This window comes from Caretta caretta, chromosome 16 (assembly GCF_965140235.1).
Source record: "Caretta caretta isolate rCarCar2 chromosome 16, rCarCar1.hap1, whole genome shotgun sequence".
NCBI classification, from domain to species: domain Eukaryota; kingdom Metazoa; phylum Chordata; order Testudines; family Cheloniidae; genus Caretta; species Caretta caretta.
Window position 1 is genome coordinate 26,340,618 of NC_134221.1, and position 17,979 is coordinate 26,358,596.

The 17,979-nt window shown below is 41.6% G+C and overlaps 1 protein-coding gene and 1 pseudogene across 11 annotated transcripts in view; one reads left to right on the top strand and one right to left on the bottom strand.

The window, feature by feature from the left end:
- Positions 1-17,979, bottom strand: part of GARNL3 (GTPase activating Rap/RanGAP domain like 3) — a 194,203-nt gene that overhangs the window by 52,594 nt on the left and 123,630 nt on the right. For all 11 annotated transcript variants that reach the window (XR_012665260.1, XM_075120473.1, XM_048823447.2 and 8 more), the window contains 4 exons: positions 17,553-17,657; positions 13,235-13,309; positions 12,229-12,340; positions 9,870-9,968 (listed from right to left, as the gene is read on the bottom strand). Coding sequence is in view for 10 of the 11 variants with exons in the window: in XM_075120473.1 (XP_074976574.1) it covers positions 9,870-9,968; positions 12,229-12,340; positions 13,235-13,309; positions 17,553-17,657 (391 nt within the window). In the remaining variant the exon portion in view is untranslated. The remainder of the gene's footprint in view (positions 1-9,869; positions 9,969-12,228; positions 12,341-13,234; positions 13,310-17,552; positions 17,658-17,979) is intronic.
- LOC142069454 (NADH-ubiquinone oxidoreductase chain 2-like) lies at positions 3,727-8,834 on the top strand (annotated as a pseudogene).

Genomic DNA, 17,979 nt, shown 5'->3' on the forward strand with positions numbered 1-17,979 from the left:
TGGGGGCCTTGCCTGTTTCCTGAACCCAGATGGTCCCTCCCCTGGGGAAGGGTGAGCTAGTAAGGGAAGATGAGTGTAAGGTTTATTATTTTGTATGATCTGTATGGTCTTGTGATTTATATGATTAAGAGCAATTGTGTTAAACTCTGGGCAAAGTGTCTGTGTGTGTTATATGCTTCACAACTGCTACAAGACTCCTGAGTGAGTTAAAACAGTAAACCAGAAGGCTCACATCTTGAGGTGGATTTCTGGGAGAGTGTGTTTAAGCATGGGTGAAACTGAAGTTCAACCCTGCATCCAGAGGGGCTAGGCAGCTGGACAGCAGGTTCCTGTTCTCTAGATGGAAAGCTAGACTAAGGTTTTGGACCACAAGAATATGCCTAGGCACCCAAAGATTGGAGCAGTGGCTGGACCCCATTCTGACTCCGAAGGCTTAAAATACTCAGAGATCCAGAGGCCTGGCATCCCTTCACAGCAACATGGTGGGCAGCTCCAATGTTGAGGTTCCAGGCAGAAGCAGGTTCCCTGGCTGGTAGTTAATATAATAAACCCTTTGGGAACTTCAATACTGTCATGTGAGAGCACAATCAGACAGATAGATAACAAGCTGAGACTGGTGAAAGGTGGACCTCAATAGAGCAGTATGAAATGTTGGGAGTGTTTTAAATGTACCAAGTAGTCAAGGACCTTCAATATAGTCTCCATACGGTCCAGGCAACGTTGGGCTGCCCACATAGAGAACCTCTTCCTTTTTTTCAGTTACAGGTCAGTAACCTCCCTTTCTTCTTCGAGTGATAATCCTGTTATATTCCGCTGCAGGTGACCAACAAGCAGTACCTAAGTCAGACGAAGGTGCAAAGATGTAGATAGCAGAGCTTAGTGGAGGACCGCCATTCCAGAGGAGTCCCGTACCAAGGCACAATGTCTCGCAAACTTGTGAATGGAGCCCCATGTGGCTGCTTTACAGCTGTCAAGGAGGGGTACCTCCAGAAGTGACACTACAGTTGTTGCTTCTGCTCTGGTGGAATGCACTCTTACCCCAGGGGGGTTTGGGGAAGGTTCAATAGCTTATCGAGTAGAATGCAGCTAGAGATCCATTTGGAGTTTCTCTGGGTGGAGACAGCATGCCCCCTGATTCTTTCTGATATAGTGATGAATAGTCTCACGGATTTCCTGATGTGTTTTGTTTTTTGCAGGTAAAAGGCCAAAGTTTGCTGAACACTGAGGGAGTGGAGTCTTCGTTCTTCTGCGGAAATATGCAGTTTTGGGAAGAACACAGGCAAGTGAATCGATTGGTTAAAGTGAAATTCTGAAACTACTTTAGGAGTGAATTTGGGGTGTAGATTAGAAGAAACCTTATCCTTACAGTGTAAGAAGGCTCTGCCATCATTGCTCCAAGCTTGCCAACTCTTCTAGCTGAGGAAACAGCTGCAAGGGAAGCAATCTTCATGGAAAGGAGAGACATGGAGCAAGAAGCTAAAGGTTCACAGGGGGGCCTTGTGAGTATGGAGAGAACAAGTTTTAAGCCCCACTGAATAGGTGGAAAGATTCTGATTAAGCCATTCCAGAATCTATTTGTCAGTGGATGTGCAAAGACCGAGTAGCCCTGAGAAGGTGGATGGTATACACTGATTGCTGCCAAGTGCACTCACAAGGAGCTGATAGACAAGCCTGATGTCTTCAGAGAGAGGATATAGTCCAAGATGAGAGAAATAACTGCAGTTTCTGGGGGAATGACTCTTTGAAGTGCCCAAGAAAAACACTTCCATTTAGCTAGGTAACATCTTCTAGTAGAATCCTTCTGCTATTAGAAAGAATGTCCCACATGACTGTGGAGCATGAACGTTCCAAGGATGATGCCCATCCAAATACAAAGCTCTGAGGTGGAGCATGTAGATCAGAGTGCTTTCATCTTGCCATTCCACCAGGTCAGGAGCTTGGGAAATGTTGGGAGGATGATCAGAGATTGGGATGACATGTGTAGGATGCTGGGAAATCAGAACAGTCTTGGCCAGAAGGGGGTGATCAGGATGACCTGTACTGTATCCTGCCGGATTTTGCACAGAACTCACGGCAGGAGTGGTAGTGGAGGGAAGGCATAGCTGAACTGGTCCAGCCAAGGAAGAAGCAAAGTGTCGTCCTGGGAGAGGTGACCTAGGGCTCCTCTGGAGCAAAATGTAGTGAATTACCTATTTGCTTGAAAGATGAACATATCTCTGGCTGGGGTTCTGCACAGAGTGAAAATATTGTGCAATACTAAGTCATGGAGCTCTCACTTGTTGTCGATTGCAATCACATTTTGTTTCCCCAGAAGTTATACTGCCAATAGTGTGATCTGATTGGTGATATACCAGTTCCAGAGACTGACTGATTCTGCACACGGGGAGACTGATCTCGCTTCTCCCTGCTTGTTGATGTAGAAGATGGTCATAACATTGTCTGATATTATAAGAACATAGCGAGCATGGATGAATGGAAGAAAGGACTCGCATGTCTTCCAGACTGCTCACAACTGCAGGATATTGATGGGGATCCTGGACTCTCAAGATGTCCAGGTACCTTGTGCTGTGGCTGTTCACGTGGGCTTCCCAACCTAATGGGGATGGGTCTGTAATAATGGTCCTGTCAGGAGAGGACGGGAGAAAGGGGATGCCCACTCACACCTGATAAGGATTTGTCCACCATAGCACGGAAGACACCACCTTGATGGAACTGTTACCATGAGGTTCATGGGATGGTGGTTTGGAGAGGTGAAGTCATGGGAATGGGGTGTCATAGGTGCATGAGGCCACATGACACAGGAGAGAGAGACAGACATATCATGACCGGTACTCAAGGGAAAGAAATTGAGGCAGTTGACAAATATATTTACCTAGGTCAGCAGCTGAGAAGAGATAACCCCCTCATTTGAAGGGGAATGCAGTAGGAGATTAAAGGCAGGGTGGACAAGTTTAAACAAAATAAAGACGTCTAAAACAGATGATGAACTGCCCATGAAGAAAAGGAAAGAACTGTTTAATTCCACTGTTCTGCCAGAAATGATATATGGAGCAGAAAGCTAGTCAACAATGAAAGCTGAGGAAGAAAATTTCACTGTCACCCTGAGAGCAATGGAAAGGCAAATGTGTAAGATATCGCTCAGTGATCATATACCGAATGAGGAGATCAGAAGGTGTACAGAGGTGACCGACAAAGTGCAGGCGATGTATGATACAAAGTGAAGATGGGCGGGTCATGTAGTCCGCAGGCAAGACAATAGGTGGACAACCCGCATCAATGAACGGATCCCCAGAGACCACAAGCGATCGCTGGGCAGACCAAAAACGCACTGGGCCGATCCAATGACAAAACTCTTTGGCCAGAAATGGAAAGAATGTGCTCGCAACAAAACAGAATAGTGTGGCATTGACTTGCGTTCATGGAGGGATGGACAGGGACAAGCTGGACAAAGCCGACAAAGATGACTCAAGGATAGTTTGTGATCATGAACAATACCATAATTCAGGTCTGGAACCTGTCTTTGGCCAGGTTCTTGCGGTGATAAGAATTCAAGATGGCCCCACTGAAGTCCAGAGATTGTGTGGGGCTGAGAACAGATTTTTCAGCATTTATGCTGACTTCCACTGAGGACAAGAGGTGTAGCATCACCGAAGTTGATGCGTAGGTGTCGTGCTGGGACTTGGTGACAAAGAGCCAGTCATCGAGGTAGGGAAAGACAATGAGACCATGAGCTACTACTACCAAGAATATCTTGGTAAAGACTCTGGGGCCAGTTGCTATTCCAAAAGGAAACACCCTATACTGAAAATGGTCAGACCCCATCATGACTCTGAGGAAATGTCTAGGAGCGAGATGAATGTCTACGTGAAAGTAGGCATCATTCATGTTGAGAGCTGTAAACCACATGCCCTTTTCTCAAGATGGGATTATAGATACCAATTTGACCATGTGAAATCTGAGTTTGCAAATGAAGTGGTTGAGTTGGTAGAGGTTGAGGATTGGTCTCCATCCGCCCTTCTTTTTGGATACAAGGAAGTAAGTTGAGAAAAACCCTGTCCCTTGGTACTGAAGAGGTACATGTTCTATCACGCCTCACTTCAATAAGTAGTTCACCTCTTGTTTGAGAATATTCTTGTGAGAGGAGCCCCTGAAGCAGGATGGGGAGAGGGATTTTGGAGAAGGTAGGGATGTAAACTCTATCATAATGCCAGAGTGGATGACATTCAGCATCCACTTGTCCATGGTTACTGCACACCAGATATTGGAAAAGAGTGCTAGATGACCCCCAAGTGATGGTGAGTGGGGGTGGGGGATCAGGAGGTGCTGGCTGTGGCCAAAAGAGTATATGAACAAGGCAATCTCAAGTAGAAGTAGAAAAGTTATTTTACCTCTATATTTTGCATTGGTGCAACCACTGCTGGAATACTTTGTCCAGTTTGGTGTCCACAATTTAAAAAGGATGATAAATTAGAGATGATTCAGAGAAGAGTCATGAGAATTATTTAAACAATTAGAAACCCTGCCTTACGGTGAAAGACTCAAGGAGCTCAATGTATTTAGCTAACAAAGAGAAAGTTAAGGGATAAGTTGATCAGAGTCTATAAACACCTACATGGGGAACAAATATTTAATAATGGGCTGTTCAGTCTAGCAGAGAAACATGATCCAATGGCTGTAAATTGAAACTAGGCAGACTGTAAATGAGGCGCCTTTTTTTTTTTTTTTTTAAACTGCAAGAGTTATTCATCAATGGAAACATTTACCAAGGGTTGTACTGGATTCTCCATCACTGGCAATTTTCAGTCAAGACTGGCGAAAACATTTGAGACTACACTGATGATTTGGGGAATCTGTCTGTACAACTTATGACTTCTGGCTGACCTTATGAAATTGTGCTTATAAAAACTGTTGTATCGACTAATTCCACGTTTATGTGTCTCCACCACTGCTGACAAAGCTTTAAACACCTCTCTTCCAGACCAGGGACAATGGAGACACATTAACCTTAACAACTGTACTTTGACTAGTCTATAAGTATGCTAAAGAGGCTATTGTAGCTGGGAGAAGCTACTTCCTGCTACTTGTCTGCAGTGGGCTGTTTGGAGAGAGTGAACAATTTCAAACAAGACAAAAGAGACAAACTGGAGGAAGACTCACAGGGCCACTGGACGTTTTGGGCAATAGAAGGAAAAGGGGTGGACAGGCCAAGGTCAGAGAAGACAAGGTAGGGAAAGAAGGCTCTCTGTTTCAGAAGACAAGCCACGCTCTGCAGCATAAGGATCCTGGAACTAGGCAAATAAAGAGCCCAACTGTTTACCAAAAACATAGCCCCCAGCAATAATAAGTATTGGGGGTAATGCCTGCCAAGTGACACTGTTAAATGGTCGCGGCATCCTAACTGTGCAAAGGTAGCATAATCACTTGTCTTTTAAATAAAAACTAGAATGAATGGCCAAAAAAGGTTCTACCTGTCTCTTACAAATAATCAGTGAAATTGATCTCGTGCAAAAGCGAGAACATCATCATAAGACCATGTGGAACTTCAAATACAGATCAACTATTACTAACACCCCCTCTCCGGACTTCTAACCAATTAGTATTTGATCCCTATTTTTGGTTGGACGACCTCGACCTCTGAAAAAAGAACATATTTCTATACCTAGACCTACAACTCAAAGTGCCTCTGGCAAAATGATCCAATATATTTGATCACCGAACCAAGCTACCCCAGGGATAACAGCGCAATCCCCTCCTAGAGTCCCTATAGACGATGGGGTTTATGACCTCAATGTTGGATCAGGACATCCTGATGGTGCAGCCGCTATCAAGAGTTCATTTGTTCAATGATCAACAGTCCTACATGATGTGAGTTCAGACTGGAGTAATCCAGGTCAGTTTCTATCTATAACTGAGCCTTTTCTAGTACAAAAGGACCAAAAAGGCAAGGCCTATATCTCAAAACAAGCCTTCCCTTATATTAGTGAAATCAACTTTAATAATAAGAACAAATAACCAAGCCCCCCAAAAAGGGCCAAGTTCGGGTGGCAGAGCCAGGGATCAATGCAAAAGGCCTAAACCTTTTACTTAGTGGTTCAACACCCCTCTCCAACTATGAAAATGCTACTCTCTAGTTTAAAATCCCCACTCATATATATAATCCCAATCACTGTAGTTTTCTTCGCCCTAATTGAATGAAAAATTCTAGGATATATACAACTACGAAAAGACCCTAACATCGTAGGCCCATATGGACTACTACAACCAGTAGCAGATGGCATAAAACTATTTATTAAAGAGCCAAACTATCCATTAAGATCATCCTTTGCACTATTCACCCTGGCCCCAATCCTAGCCCTTTTACTAGCCCTATCAATTTGACTCCCACTACCACTACCTTTCCCACTAGCCGGCCTTAATTTAGGCCTCCTATTCCTAATTTCCCCCTCCAGCTTCATAGTCTACTCCACCCTCTGATCAGAGTGGGCCTCAAACTTCATATATGCCCTAATAGGAGCCCAAAGAGAAGTAGCCCAAACCATCTCATACAAAGTAACCATCGGAATTATCCTACTTTCTCTAACCCTATTTTCAGGAGCATTTCATATACAAACATTATAACCACACAAGAACCAATACACCTTATCTTCTCCGGACCACTAATAACAACATGAAACACCTCCACACGAGCAGAAGCTAATCGAGCACCATTCGACCTCACTGAGGGAGAATCCGAATTAGTATCAGGATACAATGTTGAATATGCCGCCAGTCCATTCACCCTATTCTTTCTAGCAGAATAAGACAACATCCTAATAATAAATACCCTTACTGCTATCCTATTCCTCAACCCAGCCTCCCTTAACAACACACCTTAATTATTCTCCCTCTCATTAACATCAAAAGTCATACTACTTTTAGCAGAATTCCTATGAATCCGAGCCTCATACCCATGATTTCGATACACCTCCTATGAAAATGCACCTCCTAATGCACCTCCTATGAAAAATCTTCTTCCCAATCACCTAAGCACCAAGCAATAGCAATTGCTTTCTCAGCAGTGGTTCTCAACCAGGGGTCTGGGGAGCCGAAAGCAGGTTTCAGAGGGGCTGACAAGCAGGCCAGCATTAGATTCTCTGGAGCCCAGGGTAGAAAGCCAATGCCCTGCCACCTGGGGCTGAAGCTGAAGTCTGAGCAATGTAGCTTCACAGGGGCCCCTGTGGCATGGGGTCCCAGGCAGTTGTCTTGCTTGCTACCCCCTAATGCCAGTCCAGGCTTTTATATGCAGAAAACCAGTTACTGTGGCACAGGTGGGCATTGAAGTTTTTATAACATGTTGTAGGGGGCCTCAGAAAGAAAAAGATTGAGAACCCCTGCTTCTCAGGACTCCCACCCATACCACAGAACACTTGCCTGAAATTAAAGGATCACCTTGCTAGGGTGAATAATAGAGGCTAAAATCCTCTCGTTTCCTTAGAAAAATAGGATTCGAACCTATACTTCAGAGATCAAAACTCCCCATACTTCCATTATACCATATCCTAGTAAAGTCAGACAACTAAGCTCTTGGGCTCATAGCCCGAAAATGCTGGTTAAAATCCTTCCCCTACTAGTGAATTCACAAGCAAGCATAATTATTACTTCAAGCCTAACTATAGGACACCTACTTACAATCTCCAGCAACCACTAAATTCTAGCATGAACTGGACTAGAAATTGATGATTAGCCGTCATTCCACCAATTGCCCAGCAACACCATCCATGAGCAATTCAGGCTGCCACCAAATACTTCTTAATACAAAAACTAGCCCCATTATCCCTACTAGTAATAACTGCCCAATCCCTACGCACACCCCTCCTGTTAAACACTAGGACTAACACCCACCCTAATTGGCGGATGAGGCGGATTAAACCAAACCCAACTATGAAAAATCATAGCATTTTCCTCCATTGCCCACCTAGGATGAATAACCACAATCCTCACTAAACTTATATTACTCACATTCTACCCATACATTATCATAACCTCAACAACATTCCTAATAATTAAACCTCTAGAAACAACAAAATATCCATCATAACATCATGAACAAAACTTCCAAACCTCAGCACCCTGATAATACTTACTCTTATATCACTAGGAGGCCTACCCCCATTAACAGGATTCATACCAAAATGACTAATCCTACAAGAATTAACCAATGAACACAATCATTATTGCCATCCTGATGGCTCTACTCTCACTCCTCAGCCTATTCTTTTACTTACGCATCTCATACTATGCAACCATCACACTACCACCAAATTCAACTAACTGATGCCACAAAACCAACCAAAAACTTTATCTAGCCCCAATAACCACACTCTCCACCACTCTTCTTCTCATCATACCCACCCTATTAACTATCCTCTAGAAACTAAGATTTTTTTCAAATGTTTGCTAGTGTGGAGTAGACTTTTCTGTACTGCTACTTTAATAGGAAAATGTATGTGTCAATTTCATGGCAACAAAGACAACGGCTACCTATAAATTTAAAAATAAAGATTTCTTCTTGTCCTCAAGGACTCTTTTTACAACAGAGCAGAATGCTAATCGAAATAAAGTCCACAATAACAGAGACCAGGGCAACCTGGAACAAAACCTAGGTCAATTTACAATGTCCTAAAGTTATATCAAAGAAAGATTAACATTCAAAATTCATTCAAAAAAATATGCCTCTAATATTCCTAAATGTATATGACAGAGCACTACTAGAGATTTACCTCTGTTAAGTCCTAGCTGGTGTTGCACCTCTTTATGTACTTTCACAATATGGAAATGCAATATTAAAGAGGCAACTGTGGCTCTCTTATGTCTTTGAACTATAGTGTCTGTTGGTAACTTTACATTTCTTTCATTAGGGTATAGTATAACACAATCAGAGAATCACTTGTAGTATGAAACATTCTCCACTGTCTATATCAAATCCACTTAATATTTATTTATTATAAATTTATGGAGTGAAAAGCATGGTAAGAATTTTGTCATGAGATTAAAAGCCACTGTTACTACAAGCTTTCTTCTGATAATTGACAGAACCTAAGTAAATGTATAAATTTCATACTGGAGCTGAGTTTAATCAAAATGGGTTGTAGATAAGCTACTGCCAAGAAGTTGTTCCCACTTTAATATTTATTTAATTCTATAGAACATATTTTAACTTTGCAGTTTGGCAGATATTAGAACTACAGAAACCGAGACATTCCAACTCTTGAGTTCACTTGTTTCCTGACCATTGCAATTGTAATGGAGGGCAATTCTAATAAGTCTTCAGGCCTGTAAACTAGGGTGGGAACGCCTGCTTATTAAAGTCAGTAGGATTACTTGCGTGAATAAGGTAAGCAGGATTTGGTCCAAAAAGTTACAATACCAGCAACAAGCAGGAATTACTTAAGACTAAGAGGATTTCCCCATCAAAGGAAAAGCAGCTTCTGTTGTATGATAGACCTGGTATTGCATATTCATACTGCTGGAAGCTCCAATGATAAGTGGGAACAAAGTGATGTGTAAGTGCAGTGCCAGTGTCTCATAACTTCAGTTATTGGGACATTGTCTTCCACCAGTACTGACTAGTAAACTTGTTCACATACCACTGGATCAGAAATAGTCAAAGAAATTCATCTGGGTAGGAATGCAAGAAGGCAGCTGAAGGTGAGAGACTCGGGAATAAATACAGTAGAAATGGAAAAAACTCTTTAAAAGAGAATTACTGACAAAATGAAATCACATTCTGAAAGGGCAAGTGCATAAATTGTTACCTTCTACTGAGCTACGAGTAAAGTAATAGTGTGCCAGCCACATTCATATTGGAACCAAGAGGTAAAGAATCCTACCTTTGTCTGCTCTGGTAATCAAAAGGTCCAAAGCTTCCAGCACATGCATCTGTTTCACCTGGAGAGTTTTATCAAATACTTGCACTGATGACTGGCCATCTGGAAAGGAAACATGACCCCCAATTAGAACACATTTTTGACACTACAATTTGCTGACAAGTGATTTTAAAGCATCTTGTTTCTTGTAACAAAAACGTGTGTTTTTTTCTGTGAAAATGAGGCATCTGGCATACTGTCACTTTATATACAGTACCAAAGATGACAGGTTTCAGAGGAACAGCCGTGTTAGTCTGTATTCGCAAAAAGAAAAGGAGTACTTGTGGCACCTTAGAGACTAACCAATTTATTTGAGCATGAGCTTTCGTGAGCTACAGCTCACTTCATCAGATGTATACCGTGGAAACTGCAGCAGACTTTATATACACACAGAGAATATGAAACAATACCTCCTCCCACCCCACTGTCCTGCTGGTAATAGCTTATCTAAAGTGATCAACAGGTGGGCCATTTCCAGCACAAATCCAGGTTTTCTCACCCTCCACCCCCCCACACAAATTCACTCTCCTGCTGGTGCTAGCCCATCCAAAGTGACAACTCTTTACATAATCAAGTCAGGCTATTTCCTGCATAGATCCAGGTTTTCTCACATCCCCCCCACCCCCATACACACACACAAACTCACTCTCCTGCTGGTAATAGCTCATCTAAACTGACCACTCTCCAAGTTTAAATCCAAGTTAAACCAGAACATCTGGGGGGGGGGGGGTAGGAAAAAACAAGAGGAAACAGGCTACCTTGCATAATGACTTAGCCACTCCCAGTCTCTATTTAAGCCTAAATTAATAGTATCCAATTTGCAAATGAATTCCAATTCAGCAGTTTCTTGCTGGAGTCTGGATTTGAAGTTTTTTTGTTTTAAAACAAAAAAACTTCAAATCCAGACTCCAGCGAGAAACTGCTGAATTGGAATTCATTTGCAAATTGGATACTATTAATTTAGGCTTAAATAGAGACTGGGAGTGGCTAAGTCATTATGCAAGGTAGCCTGTTTCCTCTTGTTTTTTCCTACCCCCCCCCCCCAGATGTTCTGGTTTAACTTGGATTTAAACTTGGAGAGTGGTCAGTTTAGATGAGCTATTACCAGCAGGAGAGTGAGTTTGTGTGTGTATGGGGGTGGGGGGGATGTGAGAAAACCTGGATCTATGCAGGAAATAGCCCGACTTGATTATGTAAAGAGTTGTCACTTTGGATGGGCTAGCACCAGCAGGAGAGTGAATTTGTGTGGGGGGGTGGAGGGTGAGAAAACCTGGATTTGTGCTGGAAATGGCCCACCTGTTGATCACTTTAGATAAGCTATTACCAGCAGGACAGTGGGGTGGGAGGAGGTATTGTTTCATATTCTCTGTGTGTATATAAAGTCTGCTGCAGTTTCCACGGTATACATCTGATGAAGTGAGCTGTAGCTCACGAAAGCTCATGCTCAAATAAATTGGTTAGTCTCTAAGGTGCCACAAGTACTCCTTTTCTTAGTACCAAAGATGGTAGTTCCTTCTTAGAAAGATCGGGGGTAGCCGTGTTAGTATGTATCCACAACAACAACAACGAGTCTGGTAGCACCTTAAAGACTAAGAGATTTATTCAGGCATAAGATTTCGTGGGTGCATGCATCTGAAGAAGAGGGTTTTTTACCCATGAAAGCTTATGCCCAAATAAATCTTTAGTCTTTAAGGTGCCTCTGGACTCCTTGTTGTTTTTCTTAGGAGGAGTTACCACTGATGTGAATCAAATAGCAAGAACAGAGCCTAAAAGGAACAGTTTTTGGGAAGTTTGAGAAGAATACTGAGAACCAACTACCCCTAATATCATTCCTCAAAATCATGACTGCCATATATGGCATTCTGGGGAAGAGGTGTTAGAGTCATAAAATCAGGGCTAGGGAGGAAACAGGTTTGGATGAGTACATAAATGGTACACAGCCACCTTTGGCCTCAGGCTCAGTGGAAGCATCAAGGACTGTGAAGTACAAGCAGGCTGCATGGACAACCCTTGAGCTTGGATTTGGCTTAATAAAAAGTCCTCTCAGACAGTCAAAAAAACAGCATCTGAAACCAACAAAATATTCAGAAGTCTGCATTAAAACAGGGCCCCCAAGATGATCTGATTTGCCTAGTTTTAGTGCAGAGCAAATTTTTGCAGTTAAGTTATAAAAGTCCTGATAGTAAGGATATATAGTAATAGATGTGGACTTTTAACTATCTTAAGTAGTGAAGAGCTGCTAACATCCTCATAGGCACCACTGATTGAAACTGTCAGGTACATAAATATTGACCTGTAGACAAATGCTGGATCATCCACTAACCATCTATTAGCAGGACACCAACATCTGTAGAAACTAGCAAGGACTGGCCCCAAGAATCCGCACAAACAACTTCATGAGGAAAATTACTGCAGAAACATTGGGACTCCCATGGCTGTGAAACAACAAACAGTGTATGGTAAATACACTAGGAAACACAAAGTTTATCAACAGAAAATTTCAAGTACAATGGCTGAAAAGTAACACCTGGACATCTTTGACAGGACAGAATGCTCAGAGCTGCACTTTTGGAGTTAAAAATATCAGACTTTGGTCTGTTTGCCAGGGGAGGCAAAAATTCTCTCTCTCAGTTAGTTTGGGACGTTAATAAATATAAGCTACATTTGTGAAACTGGGGCACTGAATCTCCCTATGGGAAAAGGTCACTTCTTGCAGGTGCAGGAAGAGTGCACAGAGGTGCTCCTTGCACATTCCACTCCTGCACACCCACCCTATGGCCAGAAAAAATCCTGCCCTTTATTAGGAACAACAATGCAACTTAATTTTATGTGCATGAAGCAAAAGTTACAAGTATCATATAAATGTACACGAAAAACAACTGGCATTTTCATTTACTACTCCACTCAAACTACAGTGGGACTGCTGAAATCAGCTTTAAGTTCAGAGATAGTTTCCATACCCATCCATTTACTGGGCTTTGCCTGCAGAGCCATTTTGATATTATGCACTGATACATGGATCAATGTCAAGGTTTTCTCTTCTGTTATTGAATCAAATTACATATATGCATTATAAGATTTTGAGTGGTTTCAGAGGAACAGCCGTGTTAGTCTGTATTCGCAAAAAGAAAAGGAGTACTTGTGGCACCTTAGAGACTAACCAATTTATTTGAGCAAATATGCTCAAATAAATTGGTTAGTCTCTAAGGTGCCACAAGTACTCCTTTTCTTTTTGCGAAGATTTTGAGTGTAGTCCCATACACAGTAAGACCTGGAATGCCAAGATTTTGAGCAACTTTGCACATTATCATGTATAAATGTCCACTCACCTCCTTTTTATAGAGGCTTGTGGTTGCTGAACTAGTTAGGGCATCTCCTCTCACAATGGTTTTCAGTTTCAGTGCCTTAAACAAGACAGATATTTCATTTAAAATGTGTTCTTAGTTGGTAACACCAAATGGATAAATAAATACTAAAGATATGGAGACTGACTATTGGGGAAGGGAGGGAAGCAATTTCAGACTATAATTACAATAGATCCAGCTCTGAATTTCTGTGCCACATTACACAATTTCTTTATAAGAAAACCAGCCATTCCGTGTGTTTTGAGCAAAGATTAATGTTCAATAAGATGCTGAAAAATTATGATATCAGACAATATATATCTGCTGTTGGTAAAAACAAAACTTAACATAGCAAATATATTAAGGGAGAACACCTTAAATAATAACAAGTCATCACACCCACAAATTAAGTCCATGAGCTAACTACACCCTTTACACCAGCTGAGAATCTGGCCCTATATAGTTAATGTCACATTTTAAAAAGTGCATTTCAAGATACTAAGTGGCACTATTCGCACATTCTTGTGGAATGATATAAACAAAATTTGTCATGAACAGCTTTACAAACCTTTCCAGATGCAGGTAAACAGAAGCATACTGATTTTGAAAAATACTTAGCTCATAGTACAGAACACAACACCAATGTTGCACAAAGTAACAGTGAGAAGACAAAAGGAGAATCTGAATTAGTTTATACTTCCATATTGTCATTGACGAGAAGAGCTCCACAGCCAGATCAAAATCCAGTGTTTCAGTAACGTATAGTCACATGGAACCAACAGTGATTGAATAATGCACACAAAGAAGAAAGCAAATTCCTCTTTATGGAATAATTTCTACATCAGAAGCAGGAAGCCTGCTAAACAACCAGTGGGGCAACTGGACGATCGAGATGCTAAAGGAGCACTAAGGATGATAAGGCCATTGCTGAGAAACTAAATGAATTATTTGCATCGGTCTTCATGGCTGAGGATGTGAGGGAGATTCCCAAACCTGAGCCATTCTTTTTAGGTGACAAATCTGAGAAACTGTCCCAGATTGAGGTGTCATTAGAGGAGGTTTTGCAACAACTTGATAAACTAAACAGTAATAAGTCACCAGGACCAGATGGTCTTCACCCAACAGTTCTGAAGGAACTCAAATGTGAAATTACAGAACTGCTAACTGTAGTCTGTAACCTATCATTTAAATCAGCTTCTGTACCAAATGACTGGAGGATAGCTAATGTGATGCCAATTTTTAAAAAGGGGTCCAGAGGTGACCCCAGCAAATATAGGCCGGTAAGCCTGACTTCAGTACCAGACAAACTGGTTGAAACTCTATTAAAGAACAAAACTGTCAGACACATAGATGAACACAATTTGTTGGCGAAGAGTCAACATGGTTTTTGTAGAGGAAAATCATGCCTCAGCAATCTACTAGAATTCTTTGAGGGGGTCAACAAGCATGTGGACAAGGGCGATCCAGTGGATAGAATGTACTTAGATTTTCAGAAAGCCTTTGACAGGGTCCCTCACCAAAGGCTCTTAAGCAAAGTAAGCTGTCATGGGATAAGAGGGAAGGTCCTCTCATGGACTGGTATCTGGTAAAAAGATAGGAAACAAAGGGTAGGAATAAATGGTCAGTTTTCAGAATGGAGAGAGGTAAATAGTGGTGTTCCCCAGGGGTCTGTACTGGAAAAAGGGGTAAAGAGTGAGGTGGCAAAATTTGCAGATGATATAAAACTACTCAAGACAGTTAAGTGCCAGGCAAACTGCGAAGAGCTACAAAAGGATCTCACAAAACTGGGTGACTGGGCAACAAAATGGCAGATGAAATTCAGTGTTGATAAATGCAAAGTAATGCACACTGGAAAACATAATTCCAACTACACATATAAAATGACAGTCTAAATTAGCTGTTACCACTCCAGAAAGAGATCTTGGAGTCATTGTGCATAGTTCTCTGAAAATATCCACTCAATGTGCAGCGGCAGTCAAAAAGGCAAACAGAATGTTGGGAATCATTAAGAAAGGGATAGATAGTAAGACAGAAAATATCATACTGCCTCTATATAAATCCATGGTACGCCCACATCTTGAATACTGTGTGCAGATGTGGTTGCCCCATCTCAAAAAAGATATATTGGAATTGGAAAAGATTCTGAAAAGGACAACAAATTGATTAGGGGTATGGAACAGCTTCCGTATGAGAAGAGATTATAAGACTGGGACTTTTCAGCTTGGAAAAGAGACGACTAAGGGGGGATATAATTGAGGTCTATAAAATCATGACTGGTGTGGAGAAAGTAAATAAAGTATTATTTACTCCTTCTCATAATGCAAGAACTAGGGATCATCAAATGCAATTAATAGGCAGCAGGTTTAAAACAAACAAAAGGAAATATTTTTTCATACCGCGCACAGTCAGTCTCTGGAACTCTTTGCCAGAGGATATTGGGAAGGCCAAGACTATAACAGGGTTCAAAAAAGAACTAAATAACGATAGGTCCATCAATGACTATTAGGGCCCTACCAAATTCAGGGTCCATTTTGGTCAATTTCACAGTTATAGGATTTTAAAAATTGCAAATTTCATTATTTCAGTTATTTAAATCTGTAACTGTAGGGGTCCTAACTCAAAAAAATGGAGTTTCGGGGGGTTGCAAGGTTATTGTAGGGGGGGTTGTGGTACTTCTACCCTTACTTCTGCGCTGCTGGTGACAGCGCTGCCTTCAGAGCTGAGCAGCTGGAGAGTGGCAGCTGCTGTCTGGGACCTGAGCTCTGAAGGGAGAGCCACCACCACCAGCAGCACAGAAGTAAGGATGTTATGGTATGGTATTGCTGGGCCCTCAGTCAGTAGCCGCCACTGTCTGGCTGCCCAGCTCTGAAGGCAGCTGTGCAAAAGTAAGGTGGCATGGTATGGTATTGAGACCCTTACTTCTGTGCTACTGCTGGCAGGGCACTCCCTTCAGAGCTGGGTGCCCAGCCAACAGTTGCCGTTCTCCGGCCACATAGCTCTCAAGGCAACGAAGAAGTAAGGGTGGCGATACTGGGACGCCCCTCAAATAACCCTGTGACCCCCCTGCAACTCCCTTTTGGGTCAGGACGCCCAATTTGAGAAATGTTGGTCTCCCCTGCGAAATCTGTATAGTATAAGGTAAAAGCACACAAAAGACCAGATTTCACAGTCCGTGGCGTGTTTTTCATGGCCATGAATTTGGTAGGGCCCTAGGTATTAGCCAGGTTCGGCAGAGATGGTGTCCCTAGCCTCTGTTTGCCAGAAGCTGGGAATGGGTGACAGGGGATGGCTCACTTGATGATTACCTGTTCTGTTCATTCTCTCTGGAGCATCTGACATTTTCAGAAGACAGGATACTGGACTAGATGGACCTTTGGTCTAACCCAGTAAGGCTATTCTTACGTTCTTAACTTCCTTTTAAAGACTGAGAGGAAAACTAAATTCTTAGCAAGCATTGCAAGTAGCTAATTTATTTTGAGAGATGTCCAAATTCACAATACCTATACATCTTTGCACTACTCTGCCTGAGCTGCGCTATTGAGAACTTTGAACCTCAACTGAAGCCAAGGATCTAAGCCAATTATTTCCAGACCAAAAAAGGGCTGCCTGTCATATTTTGGATTTATTTAAATCTTTGCTTCCTTCTAGTTCCACATATGCGTTGATTCACTCTTTATCCAGAAACAAGTCCACAGTGGCATCTCAAAGTTATTTATCTTTTTTACTTAAATCAGCTTCCCTAATAACTCATCCTCTGATCATTATTCTTTCTGTGAATATAATTCTGCTCAATTCCCTATTTAACTATACTTCCAACATTTATATTATTGCCTAGTTATTAACCTATTGCTAGTGTAAATTTTCTGTCCCAGCATTTGTTGTCTTCACTATATTGTACATCAATTTACTTTAAAAAATTAAAACAAAATCAGTAAATTGCTTTGAGCTACCATCACCATTTTTCTAAATATTTCCCATAATATAATGTAATTTTACTAAATAAAGGGGATGCTTCAGATAAGTGTTAAATGCTGCATTACCATAATACAGATTAAATACATCTCCCCCTTTCTGATGACAGGTTTGTTCCTGAAAGTGCTCCTAATATATTTAATGAGATTCATGACTAAATTAACAACAGTAAATGCAGTCAGCACCTTGATTTGGTTGTATCATTCTGCCTCAGATAAGCTAGAACCAGTTGGAATTTCACAAGCCTGTTTTGGGCCACACATCCCTGATCTTACTCCACACATCCCAGTGGAGTGATTAATTTGACCAATACTTTCTACATAAAACCTACCTGACCAAGTCGGACAAATTCCGCTTGACGGGCCTCCTCTTTCTTCCGTGCTGATCTAGGGGATTCTGGTAACACGTCACTGAAGGACCTCCTATTAAGCATGTTCTTTAAAAAAAAAAAAAAAAAAAAAAAGTCTTATTGACCCAAACTTTTTCAATTTTTTAAAAATTTCATCTGACATTACTTGACTCTGCTGTATTCTTTCAGCATTTTCCTGTGACCTCAGTTCAAGTTTAGATTACTAACCAAAAAATAACCACCCTCCCTTAAAATTTGCTCCTACTGATGAATCTAAGAATGCATGCTTTAGCCTTTTGATTTACAAGGTTGTGGAGCAGCTGCAATACTCTTCACATGTATCACGGTGCTATCTAGTATATCAATGATGACATACTCAGTAGAAAGAGAGAGCCTGAGACTTGAAGCC